Below are 24,021 nucleotides of genomic sequence, written 5' to 3'. Positions count from 1 at the left end.
CAGGCGCCAGGCGGACGCGGGGCGGGGGCGGGGCCGGGGCGGAGGCGGGATCCCCCTGAAGCCGAGTCTCCGCCTGGTTCCAGACCCCGGCGCCGAGGGGCGCCTGCACAGGCAGCAGAGAGAAGAGTGAGGACGTGAAGGAAGGCGTTCTGGCGAGGATCACGCCCCTTAAACCTTTCCTCCTTCCTCACCTCGGTCCCTCCCTCGAGGTCCTCTGAGTTGCCCGCCCCCTGCTGGATGCCAGCAATGACATAAACATGGCCAGGGTGAACAGGTGTTTTCTTGTTTACCAAGATTGGGGAGTAAATCCGTTCCCCAGCCTACAGCAGGGGCCCGGCAGTCTGAGAAGAGCTTGCGTTCATTTTTCTCCTCCTCACCCGCAGGAGACTCCATTCTACAAGGCTCATGTGTGATGGCCGCGTCCGGAGGATGGGGTGCTGTGACGGAGGATGTGGCTGGGGATGGCTGGAGGTTAAAAAGAACGGTGGGCGAACGTGGGAGAGAGAGAAAGTAAGTGAAAAGAAGCACTGAGCGCAGACAGCTGCCTGAGGCTTTAGACAGGATTGGGAGACTGGAACAGCCTCCAAGAGCAAAGGTTCCCAGTGGGAGAGGCCTTCCAGGAGGGCTTTCTGGAGGTGGTGATCCCCGAGCTGTGTAACAGATGAGAACTTTGGAGGAGCAGGAAAAGCATTCCAGGATGGGGGCAGTGTCAGCAAGAACATGGAGGGCAGATCTAACCAAAAAAAAAACCCCAAAAAACAAAAAACTCAATTGTGTTCACAGCCACTGCTGAGCCGCCATCGTTCACTAGCGCCATCTCTAGCTCGTTGAGCTCCAGCCGAAGGAGAAGGGGGGTAAGTAAGGAGGTCTCTATACCACAGCTTATACAAAGCAGACCTTTGCAAATCCACCGGTGGTAAAGCACTGAAGAAGCAACGGGCTACAAAAGCCGCCCGCAAGAGTGTGCCCTCTACTGGAGGGGTGAAGAAACTTCATCATTACGGGCCTGGTACCCGTGGAACTCTGTGAAATTAGACGTTATCAGAAATCCACTGAAGGTTTAAGGATCTGCTGTTGCTGTGAGCTGTGGTGTAGGTCACATGGCTTGGATCTGGTGTTGCTGTGGCTGTGGTGTAGGTGGGCAGTTGTAGCTCTATTTGGACCCCTAGCCTGGGAACCTCCATATGCCACGGGTGCAGCCCTAAAAAAAGCAAAAAAAAAAAAAGAAGTCCACTGAACTTCTTATTCATAAGCTTCCCTTCCAGTGTCTGGTGTGGGAAATTGCTCAGGACTTCAGAACAGATCTGTGCTCCAGAGTGCACCTATTGCTGCTTTGCTGGAGGCAAGTGAGACCTATCTGGTTGGCCTTTTTGAAGACACCAACCTATGCGCTATCCATGCCAAACGTGTAACAATTATGTCAAAAGACATCCAGTTAGCACACCGCATACATGGAGAACATGCTTAAGTATCCACTAGAATGGGAAACATTTCATTCTTTTTTTTTTTTTTTTTTTTTGTCTTTCCACCTTTTCTAGGGCCACTCCTGCGGCATATGGAGGTTCCCAGGCTAGGGGTCTAATCCGAGCTGTAGCCGCCAGCCTACACCAGAGCCACAGCAACACGGGATCCCAGCCACATCTGCAACCTACACCACAGCTCATGGCAACACCAAATCCTTAACCCACTGAGCAAGGCCAAGGATTGAACACGCAACCTCATGGTTCCTAGTCAGATTCGTTAACCACTGTGCCATGAGGGGAACTCGGAAACATTTCATTCTTTAACAAAAAAAAAAAAAATTCTCTTCTTCCTGTTATTGGTAGTTCTGAACATTAGATATTTTTTTTCCATGAGGTCAAAAGGTACCTAAGTATATGATTGCAAGTGGAAAAACAGGGGACAGAAATCAGGTGTTGGCAGTTTTTCCATCTTCATTTGTGTGTGATTTTTTTAATATAAATGTGGGGCCATAAAGCATCAATGCAAGTCAAAATGTTTCAGTGAACAAGTTTCAGAAGTTCAACTTTATAACGATTGTAAATAAACTTATTAAGTTTTTCTGGGCAATGCCAGCATTTGGATTTTTTTTTCAAAACAAGTAAATTTCAGAGTTCCCATCATGGCTCAGTGGAAACGAATCTGACTAGCATCCATGAGGACGCAGGTTCGACCCCTGGCCTCGCTCAGCGTTTCCATGAGCTGTGGTGTAGGTCACACACACAGCTCAGATCCTACCTTGATGTGGCTCTGGCATAGGCCAGTGGCTACCGCTCGGATTAGACCCCTGGCCTTGGAACCTCCATATGCTGTGGGTGTGGCCATAGAAAAGACAAAAGACCAAAAATAACAAAAAAACAAACAAAGAAAACAAAGGACAAACACATAACTTCATACCTGAAAGAATCATCAATATCAGTGAAAATTAGGAGTTCCTGCTGTGACACAGTGGGTTAGGAGTACAACTGCAGCAGCTCAGGTGGCTGCAGAGGTGCAGATTCAATCCCTAGCCCAGCCCAATGGGTTGGAGGATCCAGCATTGCTGCAGCTGCAGCATAGATTGCAGCTCAGATTCAACCCCTCGCCCAGGAACTTTCATGTGCTATGGATGTGGTCATGAAGGAAAAAAGGAAAAAAAAAGTGAGTGAAAGTTTAAAAATGCAAATGATCACATGTATCAGTGAATGTACTTGTGACGTAACTGACAAAAAATAATTATCCAGAATATACAAAGAACTTTAAAAAATCAATAACTAGAAAGTCAACCAAGCAGACAAACTGTAGATCTTTACTGGAAACTCACAGAAGAGGAAGTTCCAGTGTGTGTAAACATAGGAAATAGAGTTCAATTGCATTAATAACCAGGAAATACAAACGTCCCACCACATTTTCACACACTGTTAAAGAAAATATTATTCTGACACTTGTTAAAACAGTAAGAAAGACTATTCAGGAAAACTATTACAGTAGGGGGGCACTCAGGCTTAACTCTGCAGTGAAGACAGCTGAGGATTTAAAGCTAAGAGCTGACTGAAGGGGCCATTGGATGTAAAATTACTAAAATGAGACTACAAGGCTGGGGGGGTTCTTGCTCAACTAGCCTAGTGGGATTATCCAAGGTAGAGGGTGAGGAACCTGATCCGCTATCAAGGGTGGGGGAATTCTCCCTGATCTGATTTGGCAGAATTCTTTGCCTAGACTGGACTAGGCAGTCAGAAACAGAACAGGTGCCATAGTAGAGGCCTAGCTGAGAAGAAGGCTCAGAGGAGCCAACTGAATTTGGTTAAAGAAAGAGTCTTCGTCACCATCAACATGGCAAAATGTAAAATAAGCTGAGATCAAGCATCAGTTGGTGAGGGGAGTATCTGTACATCGCTGATGGGACTATAAGCTGCAACAGCCAATTTGGAGCTTGTAGTGGTTTAAACACATGCCTGCAAAATCTTTGACTCTCCTCCCTTCAAAGGGTAAAGTCCAGGAGTTCCCTGGTTAAGGATCCAGCATTGTCACTGCCGTGGTTCTGGTTACCACTGAGGGTAAAAGTTCAGTCCCTGGCCTGGGAACTCCCGCATGCTGTGGGCATGGCCAAAAAGGAAAAAAGAAAAAACAAGAAACGTTAAGCCCAATCTTCTTCCCCTTGAAATTGGGCTGAACTAGTGACTGGCTTCTAAGGGACAGAAAGAGACAAATAAAAGGATGAGATCATAAAAGGCATTGTAGGAGTTCTCCTGTGACACAGTGGGATAAGGATCCAGAATTGCTGCAGATGTGGCATAGGTCGTAGCTGCAGCTTGGATCTGATCCCTGGTCCAGGGACTTACATAAGCCGTTGGGGGTGGCTGAAAAAGAAAAAAAAAAAAAAAAGATTTGATCTCTGGGCTTTGAACTTCCATTATAGCATGCATGCCACCCAAAATAAAAAATAAAATAAAATCAAGGCACTGCAGCTTCTGCCTCCCTCTGTCTGCAGGAAGTGAGCTAACATGTCTCAAGCAGCCATAAAAGGCCTGCATGGAACTGAGACCTCAGTTAAAATCAACCAACTTGGAGTTCCCGTTGTGACACAATGGAAACAAATCCGACTAGTATCCATGAGGATTCAGGCTCGATCCCTGGCTTGCTCAGTAGGTTGGGGATCCAGCGTTGCCATGAGCTGTGGTGTAAGTTGCAGACGTGGCTCGGATCCAGCAATGCTGTGGCTGTGGCATAGGCCAACAGCTGTAGCTCCAGTTGGACCTTCCATGTGGTATGGGTGCGGACCTAAAACGGAAAAAAAAAAAAAAAAAATTGCCATCCAGGAGCCAGGTGCCTTGAAAGCAGATCCTCCAGCCCCAGTCAGGCCTTGGAGTTAGACAGGAGGGAAGGGGGCAGGGTACAGGATAAAGCCTGGTCAGGGAGCTCCCACTGTGGTGAAATATGGTGAAATGGGATCAGCAGCACCTTGGGAATGCCGGGACGCAGGTTTGATCTCCAGCAGGGCACAGTGGATTAAGGGTCCCACGTTGCCTCAGCTGCAGCTCAGATCTGATCCGGGGTGGGGGTGGGAGGGCTCCATATGACATGGGGCATCCAAAAAAAAAAAAAAAAAAAGAAAGAAAGAAAGAAAAAACTGGCCAGAAATGGAGTTCCTATTGCAGCTCAGTTGATTAAGTATCCAGTGTTGCTCCGGCTGTGACATAGGCTCTGATTCGAACCCTGGCCTAGGAACTTCCACAGGCCCCAGGTGTGGGTGGTTAAAAAAACCCAACTTGGAGTTCCCATCGTGGTGCATTGGAAACAAATCCAACTAGGAAACATGTGGTTGCAGTTTGATCCCTGGCTTCACTCAGTGGGTTAAGGGTCTGGTGTTGCAGTGAGCTGTGGTGTAGCCTGCACATGTAGCTCACATCTGGCTTTGCTGTGGCTGTAGTCTAGGCCAGCAGCTGCAGCTCCAACTCATCTCCTAGCCTGGGAACCTCCATATGCCACGGGTGTGGTCCTAAAAAGACAAAAAAAAAAAACAAAAAAACAAACTTAAATAAAAAAACTGGTCAGAGACACTTAGGTCCAAGATTGCAGAAGATCCGCCTTCTAGCAGCCCTTGAGCATCACTCTACCCCACTATAATAGACTAGCTGCTAAATGACACACCCACAAGTGCCAAGACAGTTCCAGGCCAACCATAAAAGGTCAAAAAGAGGGCAGTGGCCCAATTCCAGGAAACCCCCACCCCTTGCCCAAAATAGTTGGAACAATCTTCCCACTCATTAGCCTGTGAAATTACCCAGCCCGGAAAAACTAACCACCCCATATTTCGGGGCTGCTCTCAACTTCTGAGACAGACCACCTTCTGTCTATGGAATGTGAATCTCTCTAAATAAACTTGCTCTCACCTTACTGTGGCTCGTTCTTGAATTCCTTCTTGCAGGAAACCAAGGACCCTCACTTGGCAGCTCATCCCAGGAACTCACCTGATTCCTGGGCTGTGACCATCCTCTCTCACTCCACTTTCCTGCAACATCTTTACAAAGGAGGAGGCAGAACATGGTCTTCTCCCCCTTCCCACTTTTCCTCTGATTATAGAAACGTAGCCCACTTAGTTCTCCAGGGCAGAGCTCTCTTTGCTGGCCAACTGCACTCATTACAAGTGTCCTCTACAAGTAAATTCTCTTCCTACCTCCCACTTTGTCCCTCACTGAATTCTCTCTGTACTGAGGCCTGAGCTTTGGGAATTCCCATTGTGGCTCAGCAGGTTAAGATCCCAACCAGTATCCACGAGAATGCAAGTTCCATCCCTGCCCTCGCTCAATGGGTTAAGGATCTTGCATTGCCGCAAGCTGTGGTGTAGATTGCAGATGCAGCTCCGATGTAGCATAGCTGTGACTGTGGTGTAGGCTGGGGGCTTCAGCTCTAATTTGACTCCTAGCCTGGGAACTTCCATATGCTGCGGGTTTGGCTCCAAAAAAAGACCAAAACAAAAAACCCTGAACTTCATTAAGTTCTTTATTAAGTCAGGTGCTTTCAAGAGAACTGTAGTCTAACATCTGCCTGGAACCTCAAGAGAGACTGAGTGAGAATTTGGCCCAGCCTCTCCTGAATTTCTGACCCACAGAAAGGTTGGAAGATAATGAATGCCTGTTATTGTTGTTTTAAGCCACTTGGCGGTGGAGTAATTTGTTATGCAGCAGCATTCGATAACTGATAGCTAGAAAAGCTGGTAGTAGCTATTAACATTTAAATAAATCCACAGTGGCTTTCTGCAAGCCCACATGTCCATTTCTAGGTGAGGAGGCAGGACCAAAGTGAATATCCATAAACAAAGCAAGGTACATCTGTACTGCAGGATGACTTGCAGCAGCCTTGCTAGGGGGTGCAATGTAGCAGTAACTCTTTTTAAGTGACAAGGACAAGCTGTGGAAAGATATATATCATACATACCATCTACATAAAGAACAGCTGGAGCTCTGAGAACTGAGCCAACCATGGCCTTCGGCTCTCCATCAGGAAGGCTTATTAAGCTGTGGGAAAAGACTTTATTCTGGGGCAATCAAGTTCTAGATAACTGTATTGTTTCTTTCCGGAATTTTCAGAGAATCCATTTATCTGGACAACAGGCTACTCAACTAGCTGCCATCAGAGGGAACAGCAAAGAAAGGTCAGATGGGAAGTTCTCTTGTGGTTCAGTGGTTAAGGATCCAGTGTTGTCACTGTAGCAGCTCGGGTCATGGCTGTGGCGTGGGTTCAATCCCTGGCCTGGGAACTTCCACATGCCATGGGTGCAGAAAAAAAAAAAAAAAAAAAAAAGGAAAAGAAAGCTCAGCTGGGTGCTCTCAAAGCCAGTTGTCTTTTCAGAGCTGCTTCCACCTCTTAGCTGGTAGGTCCAATACTCCAGAATTGTTCTGTCAGGAGCTCTGCTCAATCCTACTCAGCCTCCAACATTGAAAGTCCCACACTAAAAACCTTATAAACATCCTGCCTTTGACCTCCTTCTCCTGCACAATTCCGCCCTCACATGCACAAAATCAACAGTAGTTTCTTAATATCACCAAATAGTTGAGTAATCGCATTTCCCAATTATCCTCTATATATCTTTCTTCACTGCTTTTCGAAATTTATTGGAATCAAGATCCAATCATGCCTCTAAAGTCTCTTAATCTTTGGGTTCCCTTTCACCTGTATTTTTCTTTTTTTCTTTTTCTTTTTTTTTTTTTTTTTTTTTGTTTGTTTGGTTTTTTGTCTTTTTGCCTTTTCTAGGGCCGCTTCCTGCGGCATGTGGAGGTTCCCAGGCTAGGGGTCTAATCGGAGCTGTAGCCACCGGCCTACGCCAGAGCCACAGCAACGGGGGATCCAAGCCGCGTCTGTGACCTACACCGCAGCTCTCGGCAATGCCGGATCCTTAACCTACTGAGCAAGGCCAGGGATCGAACCTGAAACCTCATGGTTCCTAGTCGGATTCGTTAACCACTGCGCCACGAAGGGAACTCCCACACCTGTATTTTTCTTATTCTTCTTTTTTTGATACATCTATGTTCTATTTATTTTTAACTCTTTATTTTACTTTTTCTTTATTTTTTTGCTTTTTTTTAGGGCCGCACCCACGGCATATGGAGGTTCCCAGGCTAGGAGTCCAATCATTGCTACAGCTGCTGCCCTACACTACAGCCACAGCCCCAGCCACGCAGGATCCGAGCTGCCCCTGTGACCTCCTACACCACAGCTCATGGCAACGCTGGATCCTTAACCCACTAAGCAAGGCCAGGGATCAAACCTGAAACCTCATGGTTCCTAGTCAGATTTGTTTCTGTCGCGCCACAATGGGAACTCCTTTAACTCTTTATTTAAAAAAAGAAATTTATTATAGGAGTTCCTGTCGTGGCTTAGTGGAAACAAATCTGACTAGTATTCATGAGGACACAGGTCCAATCCCTGGCCTCGCTCAGTGGGTTAAGGATCCAGCAGTGCCGTGAACTGTGGTGTAGATCACAGACACGGCTCAGATCCTGCATTGCTTCGGCTGTGGCGTAAGCTGGCACCTGCAGCTCTGATTCGACCCTTAGCCTGGGAACCTCCGTATGCCGTGGGTTAGGCCCTAAAAAGGCAAAAGAAAAAAAAATTATTATAGTTGATTTACAATGTTCTGTCAATTTCTTCTGTACAGCAAAGTGACCCAACTACTATATATATATATTCTTATTTTTTTGTCTTTTTAGGGCTAAACCCGCTGTATATAGAGGTTCCCAGGCCAGGGGTCAAATTAGAGCAGTAGCTGGTGGCCTATGCCACACCATAGCAAAGCTAGATATGAGCTGTGTCTGTGACCTACACACAGCTCATGGCAATCCTGGATCCTTAACCCACTGAGGGAGGCCAGGGATTGAACCTGTGTCCTCATGGATACTAGTCAGATTTGTTTCTGCTGAGCCACAACCAGAACTCCCATACATCCTTTTTCTCACATTATCCTCCATCATGTTCCATCACAAGTGGCTAGATATAGTTCCCTGAGCTATACTGTAGGATCTCATTGCTCATCCACTCCAAATGCAATAGTTTGCATCACTAACTCCAAACTCCCACTCCATCCCACTCCCTCCCCCTCCCACTTGGCAAACACAAGTTTGTTCTTCATGTCCATGAGTTTGTTTCTTTTCTGTAGATAGGTTCATTTGTGCCAGATTTTAGATTCCATATATGTGATGTCATTTGGTATTTGTCTTTCTCTTTCTGACTTACTTCACTTAGTATGAGAGTCTCTACTTCCGCCCATGTTGCTGTAAATGGCATTACTTTGTTCTTTTTTTTTATTATTATTATTGTCTTTTCTAGGGCTGCACCCTAAGCATATGGAGATTCCCAGGCTAGAGGTTCAGTTGGAGCTACAGCTGCTGGCCTACACCACAGTCACGGCAACATCAGATCTGAGCTGTGTCTGCGACCCACACCACAGCTCACGGCAATGCTGGATCCTTAACCTACTGAGCGAGGCCAGGGATCAAACCTCATGGTTCCTAGTCGGATTTGTTTCCACTGCATTGTGACGGGAATTCCACATCTTTTTTTTTTTTTGTCTTTTTGTCTTTTGTTGTTGTTGTTGTTGTTGTTGTTGCTATTTCTTGGGCCGCTTCCGCGGCATATGGAGGTTCCCAGGCTAGGGTTGAATCGGAGCTGTAGCCACCGGCCTACGCCAGAGCCACAGCAACGTGGGATCCGAGCCGCGTCTGCAACCTACACCACAGCTCACAGCAACGCCAGATCCTTAACCCACTGAGCAAGGGCAGGGACCGAACCCGCAACCTCATGGTTCCTAGTCGGATTCGTTAACCACTGCACCACGACGGGAACTCCCCACATCTTCTTAATTCATTCATCTGTTGATGGACATTTAGGTTGTTTCCATGTCTTGGCTATTGTGAATAGTGCTGCAATGAACATACGGGTGCATGTATCTTTTCGAGTGAATGTTTTGTCTGGATACATGTCCAGGAGTGGGATTGCTGTACCATATGGTAGTTCTGTATTTAGTTTTCTGAGGTACCTCCGTACTGTTTTCCATAGTGGTTGTATCAATTTACATTCCCACCAAGAGTGTAGGAGGGTTCCTTTTTTTCCCACACCCTCTCGGGCATTTGTTATTTGTAGATTTATTAATGATGGCCATTCTGACCAGTGTGAAGTGGTCCCTCATTGTAGTTTTGATTTGCGTTTCTCTAATAATAAGGGATGTTGAGCATTTTTTCATGTGCCTGTTGGCCATCTGTATGTCTTTTTTGGAGACATGTCTGCTCAGGTCTTCTACCCATTTTTAATTGGGTTGTTTGTTTGTTTGTTTTTTGCTGTTGAGTTGTATGAGTTGTTTGTATACTTTGGAGATTAAGCCCTTGTTGGTTGCATTATTTAAAACTATTTACTATTTTCTCCCATTCTGTAGGTCGTCTCTTCCTTTTTTTTTTTTTTTTTTTTGTTTCCTTTGCTGTGCAAAAGCTTGTAAGTTTGATTAGATCCTTTTGGTTTATTTTTGTTTCTGTTACTTTGGGAGACTGACCTAAGGAAACATTTGTAAGGTTGATGTCAGAGAATGGTTTTCCTACGTTCTCTTCTAGGAATTTTGATGTGTCATGTTTAAATCTTTACCATTTTGAGTTTATTTCTGTGCATGGTGTGAGGGTGTGTTCCAGTTTCATTGATTTATATGCAGCTGCCTGGTTTTCCCTGAACCATTTCCTGAAGATACTATCTTTCTCCCATTTTATATTCTTGCCTCCTTTGCTGAAGCTTAATTGCTTTTTTTTTTTCTTTTCAGGGCCACACCTGCAGCGTATGGCTAGCAGTCAAATCGGAGCTACAGATGCCAGCCTACACTACAGCTACAGCAACTTGGGATCCAAGCCATGTCTGCAACCTGCACTATAGCTCAGGGCAACTCTGGATCCCCAACCCACTGAGCCTGGCCAGGAATTGAAACTGTCCTCCTGGATACTACTCGGATTCATTTTGCTGCACCACAATGGGAACTCCTAAAGATTAATTGGGCATAGGTGTCTGGGTTATATTTTTCCTCTTGTTGAAGAAACAGGATCCTTTGTCCTGTCTCCTCACCCCGGTTGGATTCTGCAGTTTAAAGCGTGACAACTGCTAGTGAGTACACAAAGTGCTACTTTCTTGGGGAGAAAGGTAAAAACCTGTGAAAATTATGTGGTATGCACTCAGAATTTTGTGCTTCCTGGCTGACAGACTATTTCCTTGCCCTTAAGCTAGTTGACAGCTCCAAACATGAGAAGTAATAACAAAATGCAAAATAATTCTTGTTCACAAACATTCAAATTCTGCCAGGCGGAGATTCAACTGGTTGCCCTCTCCCACTGCAGAGAGAGGCTGGTCTTGTCTTCATTTGCATATTCATTTCAATATACCTGAACATTAAAAAGATGCTGAGATGTTACCAGTTTTCTCAGCAGAGTTAATGAAAGCTATGATTTTTACCATTTTTTAAATTTATTCTTTAATATATATAATGTGTGAAATTATATAAAACGAGCTCCTGGAACCCAGCACCCATTTCTAGGGCTGAGGAAATCTCTTTTTTTGTTTTGGTCATGCCCTCAGCATGGGGAAGTTCCCGGGCCAGGGATCGAACCCATGCCATGGCAGTGACCCCAAGCCACAGCAGGGACAACGCTGGACCCTTAACTCGCTAGGCCACAGGGAACTCCTGGTTAACTATTTTATATTATGTACTTTATTTAATTTTATGTTTTTAATTTTTATATTGGAGTATAGTTGAGTTACAATATTGTATTAGTTTCTGGTGTATATATAACAAAGTGATTCACTTATACATAAACATATATCCACTCTTTTTCAGATTCTATTGCTACATAAGTTATTACAGAATATTGAATAAAGTTCTCTGTGCTGCATAGAAGGTCTTTGTTGATCATCTGCTTTATATACAGTAATGTGTATGTTAATCCCAAATTGCTAATCTATCCCTTCCCCCCACCTTTCCCCTTTGCTAACCGTGTTTTCTTTCTGCTTTTTAGGGCCACACCTGCAGCATATGGAAGTTCCCAAGCTAGGGGCTGAACTGGAGCAAGAGCTGCTAGCCTCTGCCAGAGTCACGGCAATGCCGGATCCCCAACCCACTGAGCAAAGCCAAGGATCAAACCCGAATCTTCATGGATACTAGTCGGATTCATTTCCACTGCGCCACACAGGAACTTCCTGTAAGTCTGTTTTCAAAGTCTGTGGAATTATTTTTGCTTTGTATATAAGTTCATTTGTATTACTTTCTTAAAGATTCCACATATGAGTGATATATATATGTATATTTGTCTCTCTCTTTCTGGAGTACATAACATAAAATGATATCATAACAGGGCCTCTGCCTGTCTGTGAATCACTGTGCTGTGCTTTCTTGGCCTTCTTAGAACCAGAATGAAGAAGGGGGAGTCTTGTCCTGGGACTCCACCAGCAAACTCACTTGAGTTGGATGTGATGTCCTTCTTTTTCTTCCAATAGGGCCAGAGAGTTTGACAGTGAGCACTGGCTTTGCCAAGAAAGTTATGAGATCACTGTTCTTCAGAAAGCAGTGAATGGGATCTGCAGAGCCAAGGATTTTTTTTTTTTAAACATCATGTTGGACACTTTATTTATTTACTTGGTGGCAGCATGCAGTGGCTTGATGGGGGATCTCAGTTCCCATACCAGGTATTAAACCTGGGCTGAAGTGGTGAAAGCACAAAATCCTAACCACTGGACTACCAGGGAACTCCCAGGGCCAAGGTTTTAAATAACAAAACACATCTGAAGCCCAAATACAACATAGGATACACCACGGTCACACCTTTCTAATGATTCACAGAGAACTATTGACAGGTTAACTTAAAAATGTTCATGACAGTGGTGATGTTGTATAACCTTATGAATATACCGAAAAACACTGTTTAGTACACTTAATTTTATTTTATTTTTTGTTTTTTTTAGGGCCACACCTGCTGCATATGGAGGTTCCCAGGCTAGGGGTCGAATTGGAGCTGTAGCTGCCGGCCTACACCACAGCCACAGCAACGTGGAATCCGAGCTACGTCTGTGACCTACACCACAGCTCACAGTAACACCAGATCCTTATCCTGTTGAGCAAGGCCAACCTGAGTTCTCATGGATAGTAGCTAGATTTGTTTCTGCTGAGCCACGATGGGAACTCCTGAATTGTACACTTTAAAAGAGTGAATCATATGGTATGTGCATTAGATCTCAATTTTATTAAATATGCAAGAGGTATAGAAATAGGATGATGAAACATTCTGGTCAGCCTGGGAGTTGCCAAAATGTGGACTTTTGTAGCTAAAACTGAGAGATTCCTGGGCAAACCTGATCACCGAGGTATAGAAGTCTTAAAAGTTATTTTCAAGGCATTTCCATGGTGGCTGGGCAGGTTAAGGACCCAGTGTAGTCTCCATGAGGATTCGGGTTTGATCCCTGGCCTCTCTCTCAATGGGTTAAGGTTTCTGCGTTGCCACAAGCTACATTATAAGTTGCAGAGGTGGCTTGAATCTTGAGTTGCTTTGTCTGTGGCGTAGGCTGGCAGCTGCAGCTCTGATTTGATCCCTGGCCTAGGAACTTCCATATGTCGCAAGTTTGGCCATTAAAAAAAAACAAAATGGAATTCCTGTTATGTCTCAGCAGTAACGAACCCGACTAGGAATCATAAGGATGCGGGTGCAATTCCTGGCCTTGCTCAGTGGGTTAAAGATCCAGCATTGCCATGAGCTGTGATGTAGGTCACAGACACAGCTCAGATCTTTTGTTGCTGTGGCTCTGGTGTAGGCTGGCAGCTACAGCTCCGATTCGACCCCTAGCCTGGGAACCTCCATATGCCACAGGAGCAGCCCAAGAAATGGCAAAAAGACAAAAAAAAAAAAAAAAAGTTTGCAGATATGAACAGCTCTCCTATCAAGGCAAGACCTGAAAACTGAGGGTAACTGTGGAAACTGTTCACACCTTTCTTTTCCAATCTTCCCTACTCCACACCCCCCAACTCCTGCCTGGTGCCCAGGGACACTGGGTGGATACAGCCCCTCCTGGACCTGGCACTTATTAGGCCTTGGTAGGTGCCGGTTCTGTGAGGCCCACCTTGGTGACTGTCTATTTAGCACTTGTGGACCATTTGGGCCCAGGATTATTGTCATCTGCTTTCTTTCCCCAGGGGCACAGACAAGGCTCCATAGGTTCAATCTGGCAGAATTTTTTTTTTTTTTTTTTTTTGGTCTTTTGTGGCAGAATTTTTATCTGCAGGCTCTACCCCTCTCCTCCCTTCCAGCTGACCTCTATCTCCCTTGCCTCCTTCACCCAGCAAGTTTGTGAGCCATCCTCAAGCACTTGGCTGTGTTCTCCATGGACATAGCTGTTGCAACAAAGAGGAAAGCATGTCTAAAAATTAACAATGTGATTTGGGTTCCTCACAACCCCAAACCCTGTATAATATAGTCATTGGTTGGGACATGTGATTCCAAAAGTCTAACAGAGGAGTTCCAGTCATGGCACAGCAGAAATGAATCCGACTAGGAACCATGAGGCTATGGGTTTGATCCCTGGCCTCCCTCAGTAGGTTAAGGATCTGGCATTACTGTGGCTGTGGTGTAGGCTGGCAGCTGTAGCTCCGATTAGACCCCAAGCCTGGGAACCTCCATATAACGCGGGTTCGGCCCTCAAAGACAAAAGACACAAGACACACACCCAAAAAACAAAAAGTCTTAACAGAGAGACCCAGTGGTGGGAGGAGCTCTCGTCGCTCTTGGGATGCGGTGCTGGAAGGCAACCTCCAAGGAGGCAGGGCCCAGGCGGCGAGGGCATCGCAGGGCACATAGTTGGTGCAGATAAATCTCTAATAAAGTCTCCCCACGGTGTTCTCTTGAATAGCTGGCGGCTGCGCCAGGCTTCCGCAAGGGGTGTGGATCCCCCTGACTTGCATGGCCAGCACACAGTAGGGCCACGGGTGATGCTGGTGGTCAGGTGCAGCTCCCATCAGCCTGGGGCCTCCAGGTGAGCGGCGGGGTAGGGCTCCCTGAGGCCTGCGCACTCCATTTCCCACAGGCCCGCGCGCGACTTCATTTCCCACAATTCCCGCTCCGCTTCCGGCGCGGCCGGGACGCCACCGAGGGCTTCCGGGTTTGGACCTGGCGCTGCGGTTGAGGCGGCGGCTGCCGAACCGGGAGCGGGCTGTGGGAAAGTGGTATCGGCATGGACGTTTCGGGGCAGGAGGCCGACTGGCGGAGCGCCGCCTTCCGGCAGAAGCTGGTCAGCCAGATGTAAGTACGGGCCGAGTGGCGGCCTGACCCCCGGGCCTTCCCCTCAGCCCTCCTCACGGCGGGAGCGGGGGTGCGGCCGGACCCTAGGGGTCCCGGGCGCCGGACCGCGGGGGACGCAGGCGCGGCCCTCCCTGTGCCCGCGCCGCTCTCGGCCGCCATGGCCGCCAGTTAGCGTTCCTGCGCCGAACTCTGCCAGTCGCCTAGCCCCAGCTTGTGAGTCATCGCCCTGCGCTTTCTCACTCGTCGTTTGTGTGCTTGGGACTCAGCCTTCCCCCTGCGCCGCGTACGCTGCGGACAGCAGAGGCCGGGGCCGCGGTGGCGTCTTCTGCAGGCCTGGGCGCTTTGCTATTCCCTCTCCAGAGACGCCTTCAGGCGAGGAGGAGGTGGATGAAAGGGGTGGTGGGGACAAGAATCTACGGGTGACACCCCCGCCCCGGGATGGACTTCGCGGGAGGGTGGCAGGAAGAGGCTGTCAGGAAGCGACCTTCGCTCGGAAGGGGGAGTGGAGAGCTGGGACTAGTGCTCCTCCCTGGTCTCCGCTGGTTGCAGGGGCTGCCGTGCGCCCTAGGCTGCACGCGGGTTTCCAGTTCCTCCACACCGGCTGGGCTCGCCTGACTGTTGTGCTCTGTTGCCGGGGATCAGCTTGAGACAACCCCCTGCCCTCGGGGGACGCGCCGTGAAGGCGCAGTTATGGTGCAGTCTTTTTCCTACCGGATGAACAGTTTGCCAGGAGCCGCCTTGGGGAGTAGGCGACAAATAAACTGAGTCCCGGAAAGACAAGTAGGAGTATGAAAGGCCATCGTTGCAAGCTGAGGAGTGGGGAGGGGAGTGTGAGCGCTCACTGCGTGGAGGACGTCGTGCTAGGCTGAGAGTTCTGGGGTTTGAGGAGAGACGATCGTGGAATGAGGGCGGGCAGGTGCTGGCTCGTTAGTGGTAGAGTGTTGTGCTGGGGAGGTGAGCCTGTATTTGGCTTGGGGCCTGCTTGGAGATACTGACCTGCCAGAGTTGGGAAGATCCGCCGAGTCCCTGGAGGTGGATCTAGAACAGAGGAGAGAGTACCAGTTAGGACTTTATGAGAGCTTTGAGCTCTTGGGGTCTGGGGCCCTGTCGTTTCTGACACATCGCTCTATAACATGGTTTGTGGAATGACCTAGTGAGGCAAGAGATTATAAAGGCCTGCATTAGACAGCGGTGGAAACTGAAAAGAGGAAGATGATTTCAGAGAAAGGGGAGAGGGAGCTGAGACAGCCCTGATGACTAACTGAATGGAGAGGGTGGGGTACAGCAGTGTGGAAGGAAGGAAGTATGCCGGGAAGCCCATTGTACAATGCAGGAGTGGGCATTGGAGAGCTAGGCTCCCGGCAGTGCCATGGAATAGTCTGAGATCAATTCTACGGATATTGCGGAATCAGTGAATATTGATTTTTTTGATGCACTGGCATTATCGACAGATGAAATCTTGAGGATTGGCTCACTTCAGGGCTCCTGTAAGAGCAACCCCCAGGACAAAGATTGCTCTTTGGGGAAGCTGGGAATTTAAGGATGGGAGGACTGAGTTGCCACCAAAGGAAATGGGTCTGGTAGGCTAATGTCAGAGGGCTGAGAGGGCCATTGAAGAGGACTGACTGCTATTGAACCACAACAGGGACTCTATGACTAAATGTTTCTTAACGCAGCCTTTTTCTGCCTCTAGGGAAGCAGGTTTCTTTCTTTTTTTTCTCTTTCTTTCTTCCTTCCTTTCTTTTTTTTGCCAGATTGCTGCTTGTGTATTAGTTTTTCTACTGCTGCCAACAAATTGTGTTGCTTAAAACAACATAGATTTATTGTCTGACAATTTCTACAGACCAGAGGTTTAAGTATGCTCAGCTGAGTCTTCTGCTTAGGGTCTTACAGGGCTGAAGTCAAGATGCTGGCAGGGGTACATTTCTTCCTGGAGGCTCTGGGGTAGAATTTGCTTTCAAGCTCACCAGGTTGTTGGCCACATTCAGTTCCATGCAGTCGTAGGACTGAGGTGAAATTATTCCTTACTGGCTGTTACCCGGGATCAGTCTTTCTTTGTTCCCAGGGGCTGCCTACATACCCTCTCACACTTGCTACGGGGTCCCCTGCAGCACAGGTGGGTTCATCTGCCACATCTCTGACCTCAGCCAGAAGAGATAATTCTCTTAGATAATTTGCTTAAATGAGATTGGACCCACTTGGATAATCCAAAATGATACCCCTGCTTTAAAACGTGGAGTTCCCGTCATAGCACAGCAGAAAAAAATCCAACTAGGAACCATGAGGCTGAGGGTTCAATCCCTGGCCTCGCTCAGTGGGTTAAGCGTTGCTCTGGCTGTGGTTGCCGGCAGCTGTAGCTCCAATTAGACCTCTAGCCTGGGAACCTCCATATGCCGCAGGTGCGGCCCTAAAAAAACCAACCAAACAAACAAACAAAAACCAAAAAAAAAAAAAAAAAAAAAAAGCCTGTCACATTATTACATTTGGAAAGTCCCTTCTCTGAGGTAGCTTGTTCCCAGGTTTCCAGGATTAGAGATTGGGCACTTTGGGGAGCCCTTCAGCCTACTCCTGATGGGATGAGCAGTTTCCAAGGCTGCCTAACATCATTGGGTATTCTCAGTTCTCAGATTTGTGCATTTTTCTCTCCAGGTTTCACTTTAAAGTTGTGATTCTTGTTGCCTTTGATTTATTGTGTTCACGAGGTTCACTGTCCACTGTCCTGCTGAAAACTCCTCAGTGACTTTTCTTAGCCTCAGAATAAAACTCTAGATGTCCCATCCTGCCAGCCCCTCACCACAGCCCAGCCTAGCCACCCCTTCTTCCACCCCTGACCCTGGTCCAGGCTTTCTAGTCTTTCAGGTTGTTGAACATTCTACATTCTTTCTTTGTTCTCTCTATTTATTTATTTATTTATTTTTTTTTTTTTTTTTTTTTGTCTTCTTGCCATTTTTTGGGCTGCTCCCACGGCATATGGAGGTTCCCAGGCTAGGGGTCGAATTGGAGCTGTAGCCGCCGGCCTATGCCAGAGCCACAGCAACGTGGGATCCGAGCCGCGTCTGCAACCTACACCACAGCTCAGGGCAACGCTGGATTGTTAACCCACTGAGCGAGGCCAGGGATCGAACCCACAACCTCATGGTTCCTAGTCGAATTCGTTAACCACTGCGCCACGACGGGAACTCCTCTTTATTTATTTATTTATTTTGCTTTTTAGGGCCACACCCAAGGCATATGGAAATTCCTAGGCTAGGGATCAAATCTAAACTACAGCTGCTGGCCACAGCCACAGCAACATGGGATCCAAGCCTCATCTGTGACCTATCTCACAGCAACACCAGATCCCTGACCCACTGATTGAGGCCAGGAATTAAACCTGCATCCTCATGGACACTTGTCAGATTTGTTTCCACTGTGCCACACTGGGAACTCCTGTTCTTTCTGTTTAAATGGTATATCATTGGGAGTTCTCGCTGTGGTGCAGTAGGTTAAGAATCCGACTACAGGAGTTCCCATTGTGGCTCAGGGGTAGTGAACCTGACTAGTATCCGTAAGGATGCAGGTTCGATCTGTGGCCCTGCTCAGTGGGTTAAGGATCTGGCGTTGCTGTGAACTGTGGTGTAGGTCAAAGATTCGGCTCAGATCCCGCATTGCTGTGGTTCTGGTGTAGGCTGGCGATTACAGCTCTGGTTTGACCTCTAGCCTGGGAATTTCCGTATGCCACAGGTATGGCCCTAAAAAGACCAAAAAAAAAAAAGAAGAATCTGACTGCAGTGGCTCAGGTCCCTGCCAAGGTGCGGATTTGATATACCTGGCTTTTGTGCAGTCGGTTAAAGAATCTGGCGTTGCCACAGTTGTGGCATAGGTTGCAGATGTGGCTTGGATTCAGTGCCTGGCCTGGGAACTTCCATGTGCCATGAGCGCAGCCATTAAAAATTTTTTAAAGAAAATTTATTATGTAATATTTAAGGTATTCAACAATGGGTAGATTTCACTTTGCTGTGTTCATGACTAGCTCCTTTTTCTTCCTTGAGATATCTGCTTAAGTATGAGATAATCGGGATCCTTTTCTGCCTACCCTGCCTAAAGTGGGGTCACTCCCACTGATATGTTGCATTTCAACCACCTTTAGTTTCCTATAAGACCCCAATCCTGTGAAGCATGGCACCTGGCCTATAAAACACTTGCTAAAGAGTGCAAGCCTAGGTATTTTCTTGGGGGTTATATATGCTGTCTTCTCAAGAACAGGCACCTTCTTTACCTGACCCACTGTTTGTTGTTAAACTCTAGAACCCTCACTTTCTCCACTTGTTAGCTGAGTGACCTTGGATGCTTATCCTTTCTGGTCATCCCCTCATCCACACGAAGGCAGGAGTCTAGTCTCTCACAGGGGTGGTGGGAGGGAAGACGAGACCTCCATTCCCGCCCTGGTAGAGGACTTGGGGCTCAGAGGTTCGTCCCCTGATGCCCCCTTCCTGAGCACTTGCAGGAGTTAGACCCTGGGGAGTGAAGGTGGAACTGCCCAAGGGGTTAGGGGAATTGATGATACTTATAGGAGCCTTTGGGGAGGGTAGTTGTGAAACTTGGTGGGTTCATATGGGCCCTTTGTGGAACATCCGCGTGCCCTGCAGGACTGCAGGAGAAGCACCCCTTAGAGCCCTGGAGCTGGCCTTTATGGGCTTCAGGCCTGCCTCCTGGGGTTGTTGGCTTAGCATTGGGTCTGTCAGCTTCCGGAGAACAGGGATGTGAGTAGTGACCAGCACTGAGCCTGACGTGGAGTAGGTGAGCAGTGAATGCACCAAAGGACTGCCTTGATTGTTTCTTCCCATCTTATTCTGGAGACTTGTATACCCCTGCACCCGGCCAGTACAGCAGATTGCACATTTAGGCATGGAATAAATAAATGTCTGTTTGGGGAGTTCCCGTCATGGCTCAGTGGTTAACAAACCAGAATAGTAACCATGAGGTTGCAGGTTCAATCCCTGGCCTAGCTCAGTGGGTTAAGGATCTGGCATTGCCGTGAGCTGTGGTGTAGGTCACAGATGTGGTTCGGATCCCTAGTTGCTGTGGCTGTGGCGTAGGCCAGCAGCTACAGCTCTGATTTGACCCCTAGCCTGGGAACCTCCATATGCCATGGTTGTGGCCCCCAAAACCAAAAAAAAAAAAGTCTGTTGGGCTGAACAGACTGCATGGGAGGAGCCCCTGGGGCAGACATCTCTGCATCAGGGTTCTAGTCAGGTGCCAGGATGGGTCAAGGAAGCGTGCCAGGTGGATCAGAAAGGTCAGTCACCTCTTTGGCCAAAGCCTCCAAGGGACGTGTGAGCTCCAGGTCAGGGACCTAGGAGATGTAGGGATTTCAGCCTAGACTGGAAGGAGAAAGTCAGTGCTGCTTAGCCAGAAACAAACAAAACAAAGCCAAAAAGGAAAGCAGAAGAGAACAGACAACCAAACAGCAACTTCCAAGGGCCTGGAGAAGCCTTCAGAGGGACAGGGGTGTCCTGAAACTTGCTCATCTGGATCCTGCCAGTGGCTTGTGGTCCTCCCTACCAGGAGGAGCCAGAGTCTTGGCTGAGCCTTCTCTGGCTTAGCCCACTCAGGCTGCCCTGCAGCCCGTGCCTCCTGGTGTGATGCTGGCCCTTGTGCTCCATCGGGAAGGTGGCTGAGCCCCGTACTGGCTTCATAGCCTGATTGTAGGCCGCTCCTGGTCTGATCTTTATGTACAGCCCACCACTAGAATGTCTGCTCCCTAGAGGCTGCCCCTGCTGCATCTAGGCCAGGAGGGACAGTGACCTGAGGGAGACACACGCCCTCCGTCATCCAGGGCTTTCTCAACATCAGCAGCAAGAGCAGCTGAAATGTGGGCGTGCTGTGCTGGCCCTGCTGCGGGAATTGGCGTGTTGGTTGCAGCTGTGCACTCGCCCTGCCCACGCTGGGCATTCCAGGGTAGGAAGGACCGTGCTGCTTGCTTATCTTCTGCTGCAGTCACAAAGGGCAGGGGTACCTGCCCCGGTTGAAAGGCTTCCTCGGGGCAGTAATGTTGGTTACAGATCCAGAGGGTAGCTTTGTAAAGGAATTGTGATGGATTTTATTTATTTATTTTTTTGCCTTTTTGCCATTTCTAGGGCCGCTCCCGTGGCATATGGAGGTTCCCAGGCTAGGGGTCTAATCGGAGCTGTAGCTGCCAGCCTACGCCAGAGCCACAGCAACGCGGGAACCGATCCGCGTCTGCAACCTACACCACAGCTCACAGCAACGCCAGATCGTTAACCCACTGAGCAAGGGCAGGGACCGAACCCTCAACCTCATGGTTCCTAGTCAGATTCGTTAACCACTGCGCCACGACGGGAACTCCTGTGATGGATTTTAAAAAATCAAGATGGATCATAGGATCAGTTAGTGTAGTTTAAAGACCCTGCGCCTGTGTACCTCTCAGCTTCAAGTCCTCTACTCTTTTTTTTTTTTTTTTTTTTTGCTTTTTAGGGCCACACCTGTAGCATTGGGAAGTTCCCAGGCTAGGGGTCAAATTGGAGCTACAGCTGCCTGCCTCCACCACAGCCATAGCAACACCAGATTTGACATGTCTGTGACCTACACCACAGCTCGTGGCAACGCTGGATCCTTAACCCCCTGAGCAAGGCCAGGCAGGGATCGAACCTGAAACCTCATGGATCCTTGTTGGGTTCATTAATTGCTAAGCCATGACCAAAACTCCTCAAGTCCTCTACTCTTGCTTCATGGACTCTACGCTTTGCCCCCTGTCACGTGGTACCCAGAATGTTTGAGGGGCTGCCCACCACTTGGGGACTCAGCCCTGAGCCTGGATCTCTCCTCCAGGGTCTGCTCTGCCTGCCAGTGCCACCGTGCTGGACTGCCCCTGGGTCCTCACATCCTCACAGGAACATGATTCTTGCCCCAGCTGCTCTCTGCTTACTGTTTGTTCCTCTGAACACTGTGATCCCATCCCACTCTCCCTGCCAGGACACTGGGCTGCCCCTTGCCTCCCCTCCCCCCAACACTGTCACTGCTTTGCATCTGGATCATGTGACACAATCCCTAGTCTGAATCCCTCATGGCAGGAACACCACGAGCCTTTGTGACTCAGAGTTGATTCCTGCCTCTCCAAGAGTGCAGTGGCCCATTCAGGCTCTGGTGATGGTGGGCGCTCACCTCGGAGTCAGAGAAAGTTGGAACACCACGTGTGCAAAGATGCCAATTGGCATCCTCACAGTCTGCTGCTGGGGCACATGAACTAGGCCTCTTTTCTGGAAGGCTCTTTGGCATATCGTTTATCCCTGCGACCTTTGAACGTCTGATTCTATGGGCATTGGCTGCCAGGCTGTGAGGAGTGTTCAGGGCCTGGCGTTGAGGATGCTCACCATGTCCACAGCACGGCAAGACTAGGGCAGGGGCATGAGCTAGCCTGGGGACCGGGTTAGGTTTATGGAAGTTGCAAATGGTAGGTTTGGTGCTGCCGTTAAGAGTGACCGGGGAGGAGTTCCCTGGGGGCTCAGTGGGTTAAGGATCCAGCATTGTCTAGGAACTTCCGTATGCCATGGGTGCGGCTAAAAAAAAAAAAAAGGTGATGTGGTAGATGCTGCCTAACATGGTGACATGGAGAAGAGCAGATTAGCAAGCAGAACATGTGGTACAGGCTGAGTTTTGTTAGATGTCTTTGGCTGGTTATCTGAGAGATTTTAATTTCTTTGTAATTTTTAGTACATGTATGTATGTGTGGTAGTTTGTTAACAATAAGCATATGTTTCTTTTGTAATCAGAAATCTTTTTAAGGAGAGGTAGGCCCTGTCTTCAGGTGAGGAGGAGGTGAGCTGTGGTCACAGGTAGCTGCCACAAGATGAAAAATCACCATGTGCTCAGTCCTTCCTCACATGGGCCAAGTGAGGTGAGGAGAGTCTGTCCTTGCCACTCCTGCTAAGAAGCATTCCACTTTCAGTCTGAGACTGCCTTTCCAGCTGACCGCCCCCCTGCTGGTAGAAGAGCCCCAGCCAGATGTTCCCTGCCCCATGTCAGGCCCTCTGGCTGCAGTCATGCCTGGCTCTCTCTCTTTTGTTCTTTCTCTTCCCTGTTGGAGCTCTGGCCTTGGCCTCTTCCCCTCCTCTGACCTCTGATGGCTCAGCCAACAGCAGCCCCTGCTTCCTCATTGGACGCATCCTGCCATGAGCTGAACAGGTGAACGCTTTTTTTGTGCTTTCTGCACCCACCGTTTCATATTTTTTTGCCTTACCAAAAGTGTTATAAATTTGTTGTGTGCAGGACCTGGTCATCCAACTACACATCTCATTGTGTTCTGACACGGATCCTCGTATTAGGGGAGGGGTGCATGATAATTGCAGGTAGGGTTGTGGAAAGCAGTGCTGAGCCTTTTTTTGGCGGGGGTGGGGGGGAGGCAGTGATTTAAAGACAGAGGGGAGTCCAGGCTGTCTCGGAAAGAGAGTCCAGCCCTAATCATCTGGAAACCACCTTCCCATGGGGGAGATGCTCTCTCCACTGACTAACAAATCTCTTCTAACCTGGTGGGACTTGTTAATAAAGCTTCCTAATGGAATGAATTGAGTGTCCAGGTGGAGTTACCTACTTGGGGCAGTGAGTTCTCGGAGAAGACGCTTGACTCTTTGAGATCCTAGTTCTCCTTACTTTGTTGTATGTTCCAAAGTTGCAGGGACAGCCCAGAGTGCTTGGGCTTACCTTCTTTCTAGTATACCACGTTTCTCACACGTCTTGGTGCTCAGGCTTGGCGGATAGCCTGGCTCCCACCTGGATACCCTTCCCTCCTAGCCCTTGGCCTTGCAGGCTTCTTAGTGCTGCCTGGAATCTGCTGGTGGGTGGGGTGGGCAGGGAACAAGGTGAGGTGTGACGTGGCTACAGGTCAGCCTTTGTGCTCAGCCACTTGGCATCCAGTCCGGGAGAGGAGACAGTGGCATCTAGGCCAAGGGCCCTGGACTAGAAGGCCCTGCCTGGGGTTCCCACTCTCTGTGGCCTGTGCACCCCCTCCTCGCTCCTGCACAGCCTTCAGGGTGTGGGAAGTCAGGCTTGTTGGCTGAGAAGTGGCTCGTCCCTATTCCCACTGTTTCCTCCTGTTCTCTTCCCTCTTTCCAGCTTCTTTCCATCTCATCAGAGGTGAAGTTTGAGGAGAGGCATGGGCTGGAGCCCCTGGTGTAAAGTGGGAGGAGGCCTTGATGGATCACTGCAGGCCCTTCACACGCCATCCGTCTGCTTTGAA

At 48.4% G+C, this 24,021-nt stretch overlaps 1 protein-coding gene and 1 long non-coding RNA gene across 9 annotated transcripts in view; both read left to right on the top strand.

Annotated features, from left to right (window-relative positions):
- On the top strand, window positions 20–11,665 carry LOC106505550. Of its 2 annotated transcripts, none has more exons than XR_002338430.1 (4): window positions 20–266; window positions 384–510; window positions 784–854; window positions 10,280–11,665. It is a non-coding gene; the product is annotated as an uncharacterized LOC106505550 (long non-coding RNA). The 2 variants fall into 2 exon arrangements; XR_001300081.2 differs by having other exon boundaries at window positions 42–274.
- MED15 (mediator complex subunit 15) overlaps window positions 14,604–24,021 on the top strand; it is a 56,301-nt gene continuing 46,883 nt past the window's right edge. Inside the window, exon 1 of one of the 7 annotated variants that reach the window (XM_021073412.1) lies at window positions 14,604–14,786. In XM_021073412.1, coding sequence (XP_020929071.1) covers window positions 14,719–14,786 — 68 coding nt within the window. In that variant the 5' untranslated portion in view covers window positions 14,604–14,718. Of the gene's footprint in view, window positions 14,787–14,895; window positions 15,000–15,056; window positions 15,170–15,407; window positions 15,480–15,546; window positions 15,567–21,395; window positions 22,971–24,021 lie in introns of those variants that run through there. The other 6 variants (XM_021073416.1, XM_021073414.1, XM_021073415.1 and 3 more) reach the window with 6 other exon arrangements.

Source organism: Sus scrofa, chromosome 14 (genome assembly GCF_000003025.6).
Source record: "Sus scrofa isolate TJ Tabasco breed Duroc chromosome 14, Sscrofa11.1, whole genome shotgun sequence".
In the NCBI taxonomy this organism is placed as follows: Eukaryota; Metazoa; Chordata; class Mammalia; order Artiodactyla; family Suidae; genus Sus; species Sus scrofa.
This window is presented reverse-complemented; position numbering and strand designations above follow the sequence as displayed.